Source organism: Salmo trutta, chromosome 10 (assembly GCF_901001165.1).
Source record: "Salmo trutta chromosome 10, fSalTru1.1, whole genome shotgun sequence".
Taxonomy (NCBI): Eukaryota; Metazoa; Chordata; class Actinopteri; order Salmoniformes; family Salmonidae; genus Salmo; species Salmo trutta.
The window spans coordinates 22524200-22538745 of NC_042966.1; the positions used below are offsets into that span (position 1 = coordinate 22524200).

At 43.4% G+C, this 14546-nt stretch overlaps 1 protein-coding gene across 5 annotated transcripts in view; it reads right to left on the reverse strand.

The window, feature by feature from the left end:
• Positions 1-10704: 10704 nt before the first annotated feature.
• Positions 10705-14546, reverse strand: part of trrap (transformation/transcription domain-associated protein) — an 81132-nt gene continuing 77290 nt past the window's right edge. For 4 of the 5 annotated variants that reach the window (XM_029764951.1, XM_029764947.1, XM_029764948.1 and 1 more), the window contains 2 exons: positions 13524-13718; positions 10705-12494 (listed from right to left, as the gene is read on the reverse strand). In XM_029764951.1, coding sequence (XP_029620811.1) covers positions 12210-12494; positions 13524-13718 — 480 coding nt within the window. In that variant the 3' untranslated portion in view covers positions 10705-12209. The remainder of the gene's footprint in view (positions 12495-13523; positions 13719-14546) is intronic. The other variant, XM_029764950.1, reaches the window with a different exon arrangement.

Consider the following 14546-nt stretch of genomic DNA (forward strand, 5'->3'; position numbering starts at 1 on the left):
TTAGTGACGGTACCTAATAGGATTTCCATAAGGGGGCAAGGGCTTTTATGATTTAGAATGATGCTTATTTTATGGTAATCAAACAAAGTACTAACCAGGGTGAGCATATAACTCATGTAGATAGGTAGGTCTCTCTCTCTCTGATTAAATTGTAGTTTTTTCCCCGCCCATGTTCACACAATACCTCATAATATTGACAGAGTGAATTTACAACAGCTGTGTGTCTTTCTGCGTAAGTAACACCTAAATTGTACAATATTTGCACATTATTCTTTTTCAAATTCTTCAAGCTCTATCAAGTTGGTTGTTGATCATTGCTAGACAGCCATTTTCAAGTCTTGCCATAGATTTTCAAACCGATTTACATCAAAACTGTAACTATGCCACTCAGGAACATTCAATGTCATTTGGTAAGCAAGTCCAGTGTGTTTTAGGTTATTGTCCTGCTGAAAGGTGAATTTGTCTCCCAGTGTCTGTTGGAAAGCAGACTAAAGCAGACTAAACTAGGGTTTCGTCTAGGATTTGACCTGTGCTTAGCTCTATTCCGTGTCTTTTTATCCTAAAAAACTCCCTAGTCCTTGCAAATGATAAGCATACCCATAACATGATGCCGCCGCCACCATATGAAGAGTGGCACTCAGTGATGTGTGTTGCATTTGCCCCAAACATAACGCTTTGTATTCTTGACATCAAGTTAATTTCTTTGCCACACTGAATGTGGTTTACTCCATGACTCCCATGCAATACACACGCGCACCACACGTGTCCCAGAGAACCCAACTGCACCCAGGAGGCTACTACATCACATTCTCCTCTCGCTCTCTTTTTATTCCCTCTTTCTCCTCACCCCTCTCCCTCTCGTCCTGCCAGATAAAGTTATGTTGATAGTGATTTAAGTGGAGTTAAATGAGGATCCCTCCCGGCTATATTATCCAAGTGTGGTAGATTGTGAGAAGGTAGATGTTGGGATATGCTTCACAGCATTTCACCTTAACTGAGATACAGTATCACCCTGTAGGTACAATGTGCTTATAGGAGAAAAAACTAGGTAGTGGAGGAACTACTTTGGGGGTGCCGACATAGATAATTATATGGAGATGGAAATAGGGAGATGTGTCTCAAACCTCCAACCTCACTCCTTGCCAATCAGTTTGATCTGAGCTCACTCCTCTGCCTGATGGGCTGTGATCTGTTATCGTGCCTGAGGTCTGGCCTCCTCACAGACAGGCTAAGTAGGCGGTCTCCCTCCACTGGAGGTGGAAATGAGTCTGGACTGAGATCCACTTTCCTCCTGTCTGTCACCTCTCTCGTCCTGCCTGCCTCATTCTTCTCCTCCCCTCTTCTTCCGTCTCTTTGCATCCCTGTCTTCCTGCTTCCCTCGCCTAACTGCCTGCATTCCTCTTCTCCTCCCCTTTCTACTTCCATCTCCCCTCCTCCTGCCACGCTGTCTATGGGAGAATCTCAATTGCATAGTCCTCACGTCCTCTCTCCTCGCCTCCTTCTGGAACCTATTGGAGGTCAGAGTGGAGGGACCTCTGTCTTTCTCTTCCAATGAGTTATGAGAAGGAGGCGAGGGGAGAGGACGCGAGGAGTGTGCAATTGAGATTCTCCCTATGTGTCTCCCTCCCTGCCAGCCTGCCATTCTACCTGCCTGCTTTCCTCGTCTTCTCCCCTCTTCAGTCTCTTCTTTCCCCCTGCCTGCCGGCCTGCCAGTCTACCTGCCTGCTTTCCTCGTCTTCTCCCCTCTTCAGTCTCTTCTCTCCCCCTGCCTGCCTGTCTGTCTCTGTGTTCCCGACTATCACTGTCAGGAGGAGAAAGAGGAGAGAACCTGTTACAGAGGACAGTTGACTGGTGAATAGGCTACACTTGCTACATACAGTGAATGTAAAACACAAAGTGAACTGTCTTTTCTGTGTGGTTGTGTGTGTGCATTTATTATGCCCTATTTTCTTTTGTCAAAATGACCCCTTTGTCAAGGGTATTTTCACCAAACTGTGTGGTAATGGAATTACTATTTGATGGTATTTCAGAAGTTTGGAAGAATCCTCTTTTTCACATTTTACGGTTAGGCCTATTTGATGACAAATCGTTTGGATGAGTAATTGTACTGGATATTGAGTAATATTTCATTCTACTGTTTGATTTCATTATCTTTAATTCCTCGATGTTCTCTGAAACAGTAGAGTCAGCTCAACACTTCCATTCTCTTCATTTCACAGGGAATAGATCACTGTCAGTCAAAGCAGTGTGACTGATCAAAGCCGACAGAGAGCTTGACACCATGCTTGACACTGACAAAGTGAATCAACATCCCTAATTTCCATTTGCCTCTGGGCTTTGGGAAGTTCACGGCAAACTACAATAAGTTGATTATCATCTCTTGTTGCCGTCTCAGCACTTCTCTAGTCGAAGAGCTCTCCACTTTTAGAAAGTGGGAAAAGGTGTGAAAGTTAAACTCCAGTATGATATGGTTCACTGGTTTGGCTTTCCGTCTACTCTGCTAGGCTGAGCTGACATACCTGACATGTACCTGCTCTAGTAGCAGGTATATGCTGGTTGTGATTGTGAGTTGGATTGTCGGTTGCCAAGGTGTTACTCTGAGAACACCTAGAAAGCATTGCCTGTGCATCTAGCTCAGCATCACCATGGCAGGTTGATATGAGTCAATAAGCAGGTCGTCATGGAAAGGTTTCACTGTAGAGTACTCAAAAGTTGCGGAAATATTTGTAATGCTCGGTTGAACAATACATGTTGGGAGACATTGAGGTAATGCTGTCAATGTGAAAGCACACACATATTACATGTACATCGAGAATATGTATGAACAAGATTTGGAAACAGGCATTGCATTATTAGGGAGGAAATCCCCGAAATAGGTTTGACAACGTACAACAAATCTCATCAGGAGATAATATGACCTGACAGACTCTAATAAGAGAGGTAGAATGGATGGATTAGCTGCAGAGGCTACAGGGATACAGAATGGATGGATTAGCTGCAGAAGCTACAGGGATACAGAATGGATGGATTAGCTGCAGAAGCTACAGGGATACAGAATGGGTGGATTAGCTGCAGAAGCTACAGGGATACAGAACGGATGGATTAGCTGCAGATGCTACAGGGATACAGAATGGGTGGATTAGCTGCAGAAATTACAGGGATACAGAATGGATGGATTAGCTGCAGAAGCTACAGGGATACAGAATGGGTGGATTAGCTGCAGAAGCTACAGGGATACATAATGGGTGGATTAGCTGCAGAAGCTACAGGGATACAGAATGGGTGGATTAGCTGCAGAAGCTACAGGGATACAGAATGGATGGATTAGCTGCAGAAGCTACAGGGATAGAGAATGGATGGATTAGCTGCAGATGCTACAGGGATACAGAATGGATGGATTAGCTGCAGAAGCTACAGGGATACAGAATGGATGGATTAGCTGCAGATGCTACAGGGATACAGAATGGATGGATTAGCTGCAGAAGCTACAGGGATACAGAATGGATGGATTAGCTGCAGAAGCTACAGGGATACAGAATGGATGGATTAGCTGCAGAAGCTACAGGGATACAGAATGGATGGATTAGCTGCAGAAGCTACAGGGATACAGAATGGATGGATTAGCTGCAGAAGTTACAGGGATACAGAATGGGTGGATTAGCTGCAGAAGTTACAGGGATACAGAATGGGTGGATTAGCTGCAGAAGTTACAGGGATACAGAATGGGTGGATTAGCTGCAGAAGCTACAGGGATACAGAATGGATGGATTAGCTGCAGAAGCTACAGGGATACAGAATGGATGGATTAGCTGCAGAAGCTACAGGGATACAGAATGGATGGATTAGCTGCAGAAGTTACAGGGATACAGAATGGATGGATTAGCTGCAGAAGTTACAGGGATACAGAATGGATGGATTAGCTGCAGAAGTTACAGGGATACAGAATGGAACATTGCACCTGGCTCTTTGTCCCCATTTACCTCCGTCTTCATAGTGCCACGCGTCTTGACAGAGCACACCCCTGAGTAAAGAACGGAAGTAAATTGGTGTCGGCCTCCCTGTTCAGGTGCTCCTCTCCACAGCAGCAATCCTCTGCCCACTCAAGCAGCTGTCAAGGTGAGACAGTTTTACATAGTGAGGCTCCAATGCCCCTGTCCAATTTCACTTTGGAGTGAGGCTGGGCTGAACATGCCAATCCTGATATTACCAAACAAATTAAATCACACGTCTGGGAGAAAGCGGGATGAGGAGAGGAGAGTAGGGTGGAGGGATGAGGAGTGGAAGAGGGGGGAGGGGGGGAAAGAGGCTGTCAAACAGGGCTGAGCTAGTCTCCTTCCCGCCTCGTCTGCCAGAGGATCGGGACATTGTTAAGAGAGTCAATAATTGGTTGAGGATGTTGAGCTTTTTGGAGCCAGGCAGTGCTGCTGAGGGAGGAGAAGAGAGGTGGAGAGAGCCATGATGCCTGGACATTAACACAGAACTAGCTAGAATACAACTCTCACAGTGACTGAGTGTTAATCTTGTTACAGTATCATTATATGCTTGATGGGAAAGCCTTCAAAATGGTTAGAAGGTCCCGAATAATCATTCTGACTCCCATGTAAAATAGCCTTTTGAGTGATAAAAATCACTCATAATATTTTTGGGGGATAGAAATGCTCAAAATTTGAGAAAAATGACTTTCTCTCTGATGGCTAACTACCAGGAAGTCAGAGAAGTGGGCGGGGAGCTTATGTTCATGAGCTTGGCTTGACTGACAGCTCTTTGAAATGCCTATTTCAAGAAATGTGGATGCAGTGAGCGGAGCTGCAGTGAAATCATCTCAAGCAAAGTTGGTGATACACAAAGTAACTCAGATAACATAGAAATTGCATCAACAATTGAAAAAATATATATTTTACACTGAGTATACAAAACATTAAGAACACCTGCTTTTTCCATGACATAGACTGACCAGGTCAATGCTATGATCCCCCTATTGATGTCACGTGTTAAATCCACTTCAATCAGTGTAGATGAAGGGAGGAGACGGGTTAAAGAAGGATTTTTAAGACTTGAGACAATTGAGACGTGGATTGTGTATATTTCCCATTCAGAGGATGAATGGGCATGACAAAAGATTTAAGTGCCTTTGAACAGGGTATGGTAGTAGGTGCCAGGCGTACCGATTTGTATCAAGAACTACAACGCTGCTGGGTTTTCCACGCTCAACAGTTTCCTGTGTGTATCAAGAATGGTCCACCACCCAAAGGACATCCAGCCAACAACACAACTGTGGGAAACATTGGAGTCAACATGGGCCGGCATCCCTGTGGAACGCTTGACACCTTGTAGAGTCCATGCCCCAACGAACTGAGGCTGTTCTGAGAGGAAAAGGGGTTGTGCAACTCAATAGTAGGAAGGTGTTCCTAAAGTTTAGTATAGTCAGTGTATATCTCCCGTTTGGCATGTCTATTTGTGATAAAACTCAGTCTATATCTCCCGTTCGGCATGTCTATTTGTGATAATACTCAGTGTATATCTCCCGTTTGGCATGTCTATTTGTGATAATACTCAGTGTATATCTCCCGTTTGGCATGTCTATTTGTGATAAAACTCAGTCTATATCTCCCGTTCGGCATGTCTATTTGTGATAATACTCAGTGTATATCTCCCGTTCGGCATGTCTATTTGTGATAATACTCAGTGTATATCTCCCGTTTGGCATGTCTATTTGTGATAATACTCAGTGTATATCTCCCGTTTGGCATGTCTATTTGTGATAATACTCAGTGTATATCTCCCGTTCGGCATGTCTATTTGTGATAATACTCAGTGTATATCTCCCGTTTGGCATGTCTATTTGTGATAATACTCAGTGTATATCTCCCGTTCGGCATGTCTATTTGTGATAATACTCAGTGTATATCTCCCGTTCGGCATGTCTATTTGTGATAATACTCAGTGTATATCTCCCGTTCGGCATGTCTATTTGTGATGCGGTTCACAGCAGCACTGACGGATGTGTTGACATGACAACTGTATCAGTTTTGAACTACCCTTCCCCCTCTTTTGTTCCATGCTAGCTGAAGATCTAGCTAGCCAGTAACTAGCTAACACCTGACACAGATGAAAGGGGCGACATAAGTATCTTTGCCAGAAATGAAGTGTAAACTTTTAATTATATTAGATGACACCCTACAGTGAAAATAAGAGTGGTACTCAGCGACGTGTTCTGTTGGATTTGCTCCAAACATAACGCTTTGTACTCATGACATCAAGTTCATTTCTTTGCCACATTTGCAGTTTTATTTTAGTTTCTTATTGCAAACAGGATGCATGTTTTCTCATATTTTTTTCTGTAAAGGCTTCCTTCTTTTCACTCTGTCGTTTAGGTTATTATTGTGGAGCAAATACGATTTTGTCGATCCATCATCAGGAGAAAACTGTCACAACCGTCAAACTGTTTTAAAGTCATCATTGGCCTCATGGTGAAATCCCTGCATCCCTGTATCTTTGTAGTGACTGGGTGTATTGATACACCACCCAAAATGTAATTAATAACTTAACCATACTCAAAGGGATATTTAAATGTCAGATTTTTTCTTTTTTTTACCCATCTACCAATAGGTGCCCTTCTTCGCAAGGCAAAGGAAAACCACAAAGACCTCCCTGTTCTTTGTGGTTGAATCTGTGTTTGAAATTCACTGCTTGACTGAGGAACCTTACAGATAATTGTATGTGTGGGGTACAGAGATGAGGTAGTCTTTTAAAAAATCATGTTAAACAGTATGGCACAGAGTGAATCCATGCAATTTATAATGTGACTTGTTAAGCAAATGTTTAATCCTGAACTTATTTAGGCTTAACATCACAAAGGCGTTGAATACTTAGACTCCAAGACATTTCAGCTTTTCATTTTTAATGAATTTGTCAAATGTTTCTAAAAACATAATTCGGTATTGTGTGTGATACAAAATCTCAATTTAACCCATTTTAAACTCAGGCTGGAACAACAAAATGTGGATAAAGTCAAGGGGTGTGAATACTTTCTGAAGACACTGTAGCTACATACATCCGCAAACACAACTTCTCCGATGTTGGTTACAAGGCGGTACCTTATTTAAATTAGGTAAGAAAATATCATGTTACTATTGGTGTATTAAAATGAGAGTTAGAGTGATGTCACCCTATCCCCTTAATAATCCCGCCTCCTGAATCCAAGCGTTTGACACGGGGAAGGGGATCACTAACTTTATCGATGTAGAAGCAAAAGTCATTGTTCATACTTTGGTCATCATACTTCAATCTGGTTTCATCCAAATATATATATTTTTTACATCATCCATGATTTTGACATACAAAAGAACTACAGCACTAGCTGTGATGAAGTGCAGTGTAAAATACCACTCTCATTCTCTTGCCCAACTCCTAAGAATATCAATGAACTGTTCCTAACTTTGGAACAAGGGATTGGATGCTGAAACAGTCAGCAAGCATAAGCATTACAGCAATGTACTGAATGGATCCTGTAGAGAAGAAGTCAGTGAATGACCATAATAATGACTACAGTTGATGTAATTTTAATTCACAGAAGACTGAAAATATCTGCTCACAAACTGAATTAAATGAAATGGAAATGGACATTTAAATCATCATCAGCACTGACCCATTTTTTACACAGACAATGTAATTCATTCTTCAACCTTGGTTTCAACAACCGTGCGATGTGATGACGTTTGACACAGTGAAATTCTAATAGCCTGAAGGATCATGGGAAACATGTTTAATGAATTCCATTAGCTGTGTTAATGGTGTTCTGTCATAGAACAGGAATCAAATCTTCCTCAGATGAAAACAGGCATTTAAAGAAAAAAATACTACTGTGATATATAATCTGATGTCTGGATTAATGTTGTTTTTTAACATAAAAATAAAACATGCAGGATGCCTCCCAAATGGGAACCTATCCCCTATATAGTGGGGAGGGGATCAATAATTGAGTGTACTACTTTTGAGCAGGGCCCATAGGGCTCTGGTCAAAAGTAGTGCACTAAATAAGAAATAGGGCGCTTTTTGGACGCTGATGTAATAAATCCCTCAGATCTATATCAAGCCATAGGCCTGCTGTATGACAGGCGATAACATCCTGATCTTGAATGATGCATTACAGTAGAGTAATCCAAACAGATTAGGATTATGTTTTCCTTGTCACTAGACAGATTTACTGTAGCCATATACACAAAAGTACGTGGACACCCAATCAAAATTAGTGGATGCGGCTATTTCAGCAACACCTGTTGCTGACAGATGTATCAAATCGAGCACACAGCCATGCAATCTCCATAGACAAACATTGGCAGTAGAATGGTTTACTGAAGAGCTCAGGGACTTTCAACGTGGCACTGCATAGGATGCCACCTTTCCAACAAGTCAATTCATCAAATTTCTGCCCTGCTAGAGCTGCCCTGGTAGAACTTCCCCGGTCAACTGTAAATGCTGTTATTGTGAAGTGGAAATGTCTAGGAGCAACAAAGACTCAGCCACGAAGTGGTAGGTCACACAAGCTCACAGAACGGGACTGCCGAGTGCTGAAGCGCGTAAACGTAATCTGTCCTTGGTTGCAACACTCACTACCGAGTTCCAAACTACCTCTGGAAGCAACATCAGCACAAGAACTGTTTGACTGGAGCTTCATGAATTGGCTGTGCAGCCGCACACAAGCCTAAGACCACCATGTGTAATGCCAAGAGTCAGCTGGAGTGGTGTAAAGTTGCATAGTGCCAACTGTAAAGTTTGGTGGAGGAATAATGGTCTGGGGCTGTTTTTCATGGTTTGGGCTAGGCCCCCTTAGTTCCAGTGAAGGGAAATCTTAACCCTACAGCATACAATGACATTCTAGACGATTCTGTGCTTCCAACTTAGTGGCAAGAGTTTGGGGAAGGCCCTTTCCTGTTTCAGCATGACAATGCCCCTGTGCACAAAGCGAGGTCCATGTAGAAATGATTTGCCGAGATCAGTGTGGAAGAACTTGACTGGCCTACTCTACTGGACACAGAGACAGGCCCGTTATCCACTTACCCAGAGTCAGATGAACTCGTGGATACCATACTGTCTGTGTCCAGTATGAAGGAAGTTTGAGGTAGTTTCCTGAGCCAATGCTAACTAGTGTTAGCACATTGAGTAAGTCTATGGGTATCTGTTAGCATGCTGACAAGTCGCTCTGGATAAGAGTGTCTGCTAAATTACTACAATGTAAGTATGCTGTGAACTATAAAGGGTAAGAATGCTGTACTATTATAATACATAATACATGTTGACTTGCAATATTATAACATTCATGATATACACGTTAAAATTCTTTAATAGATAATCTAACAATGCACAAAACATTTTTTATTTTCTTGCTTTATCCATCCATCCATTGTCAGATTGCGGATAATTCAGCAGAGGGAATTCTGATCCCTCTTCCTGACAGGTTCCATTCCACTGAGTGTGTCCTTAGAGTCCCAGGCAGTGCCAGCAAACACGTTCCCTCCCTCTTCTTCCTTCCCCACTTCAATCCCACCGGTCTGCATCAATCACATCCTCTTCCCAGATATCAGTCTAGACATCAGCAGACGCCTAGGCCGGCCGGGACCCATGCCAGGACACAGCACACAGGATACAACACATCTCTTTGTTGTGATGTGTGTGTGCGCTGTTGAATTTCATATCTCACTGCCAGCCTCATATCAGAAGAGACACCTGAGGCGTGAAATGGATGCCTTAACTACAAAGGCCAATAAGGACACCCACAAGTTCAAATGCTATTGTTTAGAGAGAAATGGATTGTGGGTGTCCTAGATGTTTGTTACGTGCCATTGGAAAGGGAAACATGATATATGGACATACAGTACATGGTGGTGTACTTTCTTTCAGATGTCATATTTGACATTTTCTGGCGAGGCCCCATGTGATGTGATGGTAGCCTGGGTGGCAGTCTTCAGGCCCACTTGTTTTTAACCTGCCAAACAGATAGCCATAAAGTTTCATTGTTAAATGCAGGTTGGTAGTCTGACAAACAACAAATGGGGACAGTGAGCTGCAACAGAGAGAAGTTGGATGACAGAGAGTGAGATTAAGCGAGAGAAAGAGACATTTACAGTATTAAAGACATGCTTTATGAGTGTGGAGAGCAGGCTGACAGTATAACTCAATGTAGGCCAGACCATACTGAGATATACAGACATGGATAAATCAGTCACCAGGGGAGAGGCTGACCCCACCTCAGTAGTCTTCCCCTGGACTTCCATGGCAGGGTGGGGGGGGGCAGGCACTGAGGACAAAAAATAAATAAAAAAAAGGCAAACAAGGTTATTCTGTCTCCACATAGCCTTCAGCCAAAATGTTAACAGGGATTTACTTGAAACTGCAGACCAGCTAAATGTAGTGCTTTTCATTTTCAGTTACTTGGAATAGAAAAGAAAAACATTGTCCAAGTGTGGCACGATTGATTTATCTCCCTTTGTGCCAAGCATGATGTGTGCAATGTGAGAGGTAGCGACTGCAATGTAAGACAAGGTCTTTTTTTCTGAAAGAAGTGTAATTTCATCAACTCTATTGTAACTGAATGGGTATGAGATGCACTGTCTGGGTTGATATGTAATTCAAATCTAGGACTTGTTTCTCTTTACCGTGAAATTGAATGGCGACACACAAACAAGGGTCTCCAGAAAATGGAAATTATTTAAAAGAGCATTTTATTAAAACAAAATGCATATTTACAAGGCAGGAGGTAACAATCCTTCAGTTGGGCGAAAAGCACTATACCTTTACAAAATGGGGGATAACGCAGGTCAGTGTAGCCCATATAGGCCACTACAGACATGCTGTATGTATGGATACTGCTTACGGAGTACAGTGTGAGTCTTGAACCTGAACGCTTGAGTGCAAGACAGTTGTGCTAAAGGGAATTCAATCAGCTTAAAAAAAAAAATCCTTATCTAGACCTCTGACAGCTGCAATAGAACCAAAACCTAAAGTAAAAATGGCTTTTGAGTAGCTCGGACATTGTACAGTACACACACTCCAGGCAGTGAAAAGGAATGTCACAGCATAATTATTCACAAGAGCATTATATTCTACATTTTTTAGGGATATATATAAAAATGTCAAATACATAATTTGGTATTTAAATAATGATACAAACTCAAAAAGAAGGACTTAGAATATTTTTAACATTGCGTTGTTGATTCACTGGAGTCAACGTGTAAACTTAGAAAAGACTCGTTGAGACTATTACAACGTGAACTGAAAATCATATGACCTCTACACAAAATGAGCATTATAAAACAGTACTGTACTTTCTCCAATACTCCCTCGACTGTTCCATTTTCATGGAGGGATGATATACACAACACACAGTAAGTCAAGTACAGAGAGAGGCGATGCAGAATAAACATGTGTCAGACTACGTTTGGTTCGAGTGCCTTAATTAGTTTCTCCATCATAGTGAGTTTCCTGATTAGCCTGGTTAAACAAGACTGAACGCGTCCAGACTGGTTTTACCAGGCTATTTCCTGATAACATGGGTACCTGACTGGTTCTGCAGCACTCAACTCCGCTACATCGGTCCCTTGCTTTGTTTGCTTGCTACAGTAAATCGCTGCATCCTTTCAACTTGAGACCAGGAAGCCCTCTTCAAAAATAATACCTGACAGAACCATTTTTACATGACAAAAGCATTTTCTTCAGTTCCAGTTTACATCTTATGATTTCCTCTTTTCTGTGGCTCAATAGTGAAAGGCGCCTGTCACGCTATTCAGTGGCCAATGATGACATCTTATGGTTGCGTGAGCAGCATAACCAATAAGGCCCGAGGGGGTGTGGTATATGGCCAAAATACCACGGCTAGGGCAGTTCTTAGGCACGACGCAGCGGGACGTACTTGGACACAGCCCTTAGCCCGGTACAGTATATTGGACATATGCCACAAACCCCCGAGGTGCCTTATTGCTATTATACACTGTTTACCAACATAATTAGGGCAGTAAAAATAAATATTTTGTCATACCCGTGGTATAAGGTCTGATATACCACGGCTGTCTGTCAATCAGCATCCAGGGTTCGAACCACCCTGTTTATAATGTGTATTAGAACCCCCTAATTTCATAGGTTTTATCATGTCCATTGCCTTCTTCATCTTTCCCCCCTCTCAACCAGGGCTGCCAGGCATCTCCTCTCCCCCCTTATAGCCAGGGGTGCCAGGCAGGGTCCATGCGACAGAGGTTGTCCAGGCTGTTGGCAGCAGCCACCAGGGTGTTGACCTTTGACTCACCTCCCTCGAACTGGGCCAGGTTGTGGAGCCTGGTCATGATGGCCGTCACAGCCTTCTGCACCAGGGACACTAGCTGCTGGGAGTCCATGTTCTCAGGCTGGCCTGCTGGGGACAGGGGCATGGACGTGTCCTCCTGGGTCTTCTTGTGCCACGCGATGATCTCGTCACGGAGCACCGCCTTCAGGATGCCGTCCACCTAGTGGGGGAGAAGGAGAGAAGAGAACAGAGAATGATGGGGAGCAGCAAAATGCATCTTGCGCTCTAGTAAGACTATTTATGGGAACATTGAGGAACCTAACTATGAATTCATACTAATTCAGGAACCCTGAGATACCGTGAGAACATGCCATACTGAAACCACCTCGTATTGTTAACTCACCATGTTGGGTAGGGCTATACACAGCAGCCATATAAACTATAGAGGCCACAATACTAGCTAACCACCTAGCTGGGTACTCGGTCTTCTCCACTTTATGGTGCGTTGAGGGCCTGATTGTCAGAACAACCGTCTCCTCTCCCAGTAAGTGTGTGTAACCACCGCTCTGCCCCCGAACCAAAGAAAGCAGTGGCCTCTGGGATACGTCTCTAGCTGTGTGTGTGTGTGTGTGTGTGTGTGTGTGTGTGTGTGTGTGTGTGTGTATCTCTAGCTCTCTGTGTGCGTGCATCTCTGCACGCCCTCCATCCAAAAGTCCCTGTCTTCAACATCCCAGTTTGTTCACCTCCTGAAGGAAGCAGCCCCTCTCCTCTCTGGCTGTAGCTACAGGATGAAGCTATACATAGACATATAGCTGCCTGCCTGCTGCCCTATCATTACAGGACCAACATAGATATACAGCCCTCCTCCTGCCACAGCTGGGACTGAGGCTGAGAGCCTGTTGTTTTTGTTTTGATACGCCTCAGTGAATTTCCCTCCAAGTTTACATTTGTGGGATGTAAAACACCCACACAGAATAACATCCATCAAGAATTATAGTGTCTAAATTAAGACAAGAATTGAGAAATGAGTCCGCTCACACTAAACTTAATTCAAGTATATGGTTCTACCAGTAAGTTCTACATGGTGCACAGCAGTGGTGTACCGCTGTAAAGGACAATTCTCACCAACCATGGCTTCAATTTAAACTGTGATATGCCGATTCATTATTTTTGTCCAATAAACATAGCTAACAAACCATGAAAGTCATTTGCTGTTGTGCAACAGGTGTGTGCTTGTTGTCGGGCCTACCTTGAAGTTGGGTTGAGCAAAGCAGCGTGCCACAGCGATCATGGAGGCGGTGAGGGGGCCAGAGACGCCGATGGTGGTCAGGAACTCTGAGATGTTGGGCGTCAGACGGAAGGGCACGGGCCGGTTGGCGTCCAGGTCCCCAGTGGCATCGTTGATGTCAAAGCGGAAGTAAGACACATTCAGCTTCCCCGTGTCCTGTTGGAGGAGAGAAGTACAACGGTTAGGATCAGTGTGTGTGTGTGCACTTCCTGATATTGCCTCATACAGTGCATTCGTAAAGTATTCAAACCCCTTGACTTATTCCAGGTTTTGTTAAGTTACAGCCTTATTCTAAAATTGATTAAATTAAACATTTTCCTCGTCAATCTACACACAACACCCCATAATGACAAAGAAAGAAACAGATTTAGCATCATGCTGTGGGGATGTTTTTCAGCAGCAGGGACTGGGAGCCATGTCAGGATCGAGGGAAAGATTAATTGAGCAAAGTCCTTGATGAAAACCTGCTCCAGAGCGCTCAGGACCTCAGGTGTACCTTTGCCCCAGTCTAACAGGACAACAATCCTAAGCACACAGGCAAGACAACGCAGAAGTGGCTTCGGGACATATCTCTGAATGTCCTTGAGTGGCCCAGCCAGATCCCAGACTTGAACATGATCGAACATCTCTGGAGAGACCTAAAAATAGCTGTGCAGCGACGCTCCCCATCCAACCTGACAGAGCTTGAGCGGATCTGCAGAGAAACTCCCCAAATACAGGTGTGCCAAGCTTGTAGCGTCATACCAAGAAGACTCTAGGCTGTAATCGCTGCCAAAGGTGCTTCAACAAAGTACTGAGTAAAGGGTCTGAATACTGATGTAAAATGTGATATTTGAACAACAACAAAAATGTAATACATTTGCAAATATCTAAAACCCTGCTTTTTCTTTGTCATTGTGGGGTATTGTGTGTAGATTGATGAGGGGGGGGACAAGTTCACCCATTTTAGAATAAGGCTGTAACCTAACCAAATGTGGAAAAAGT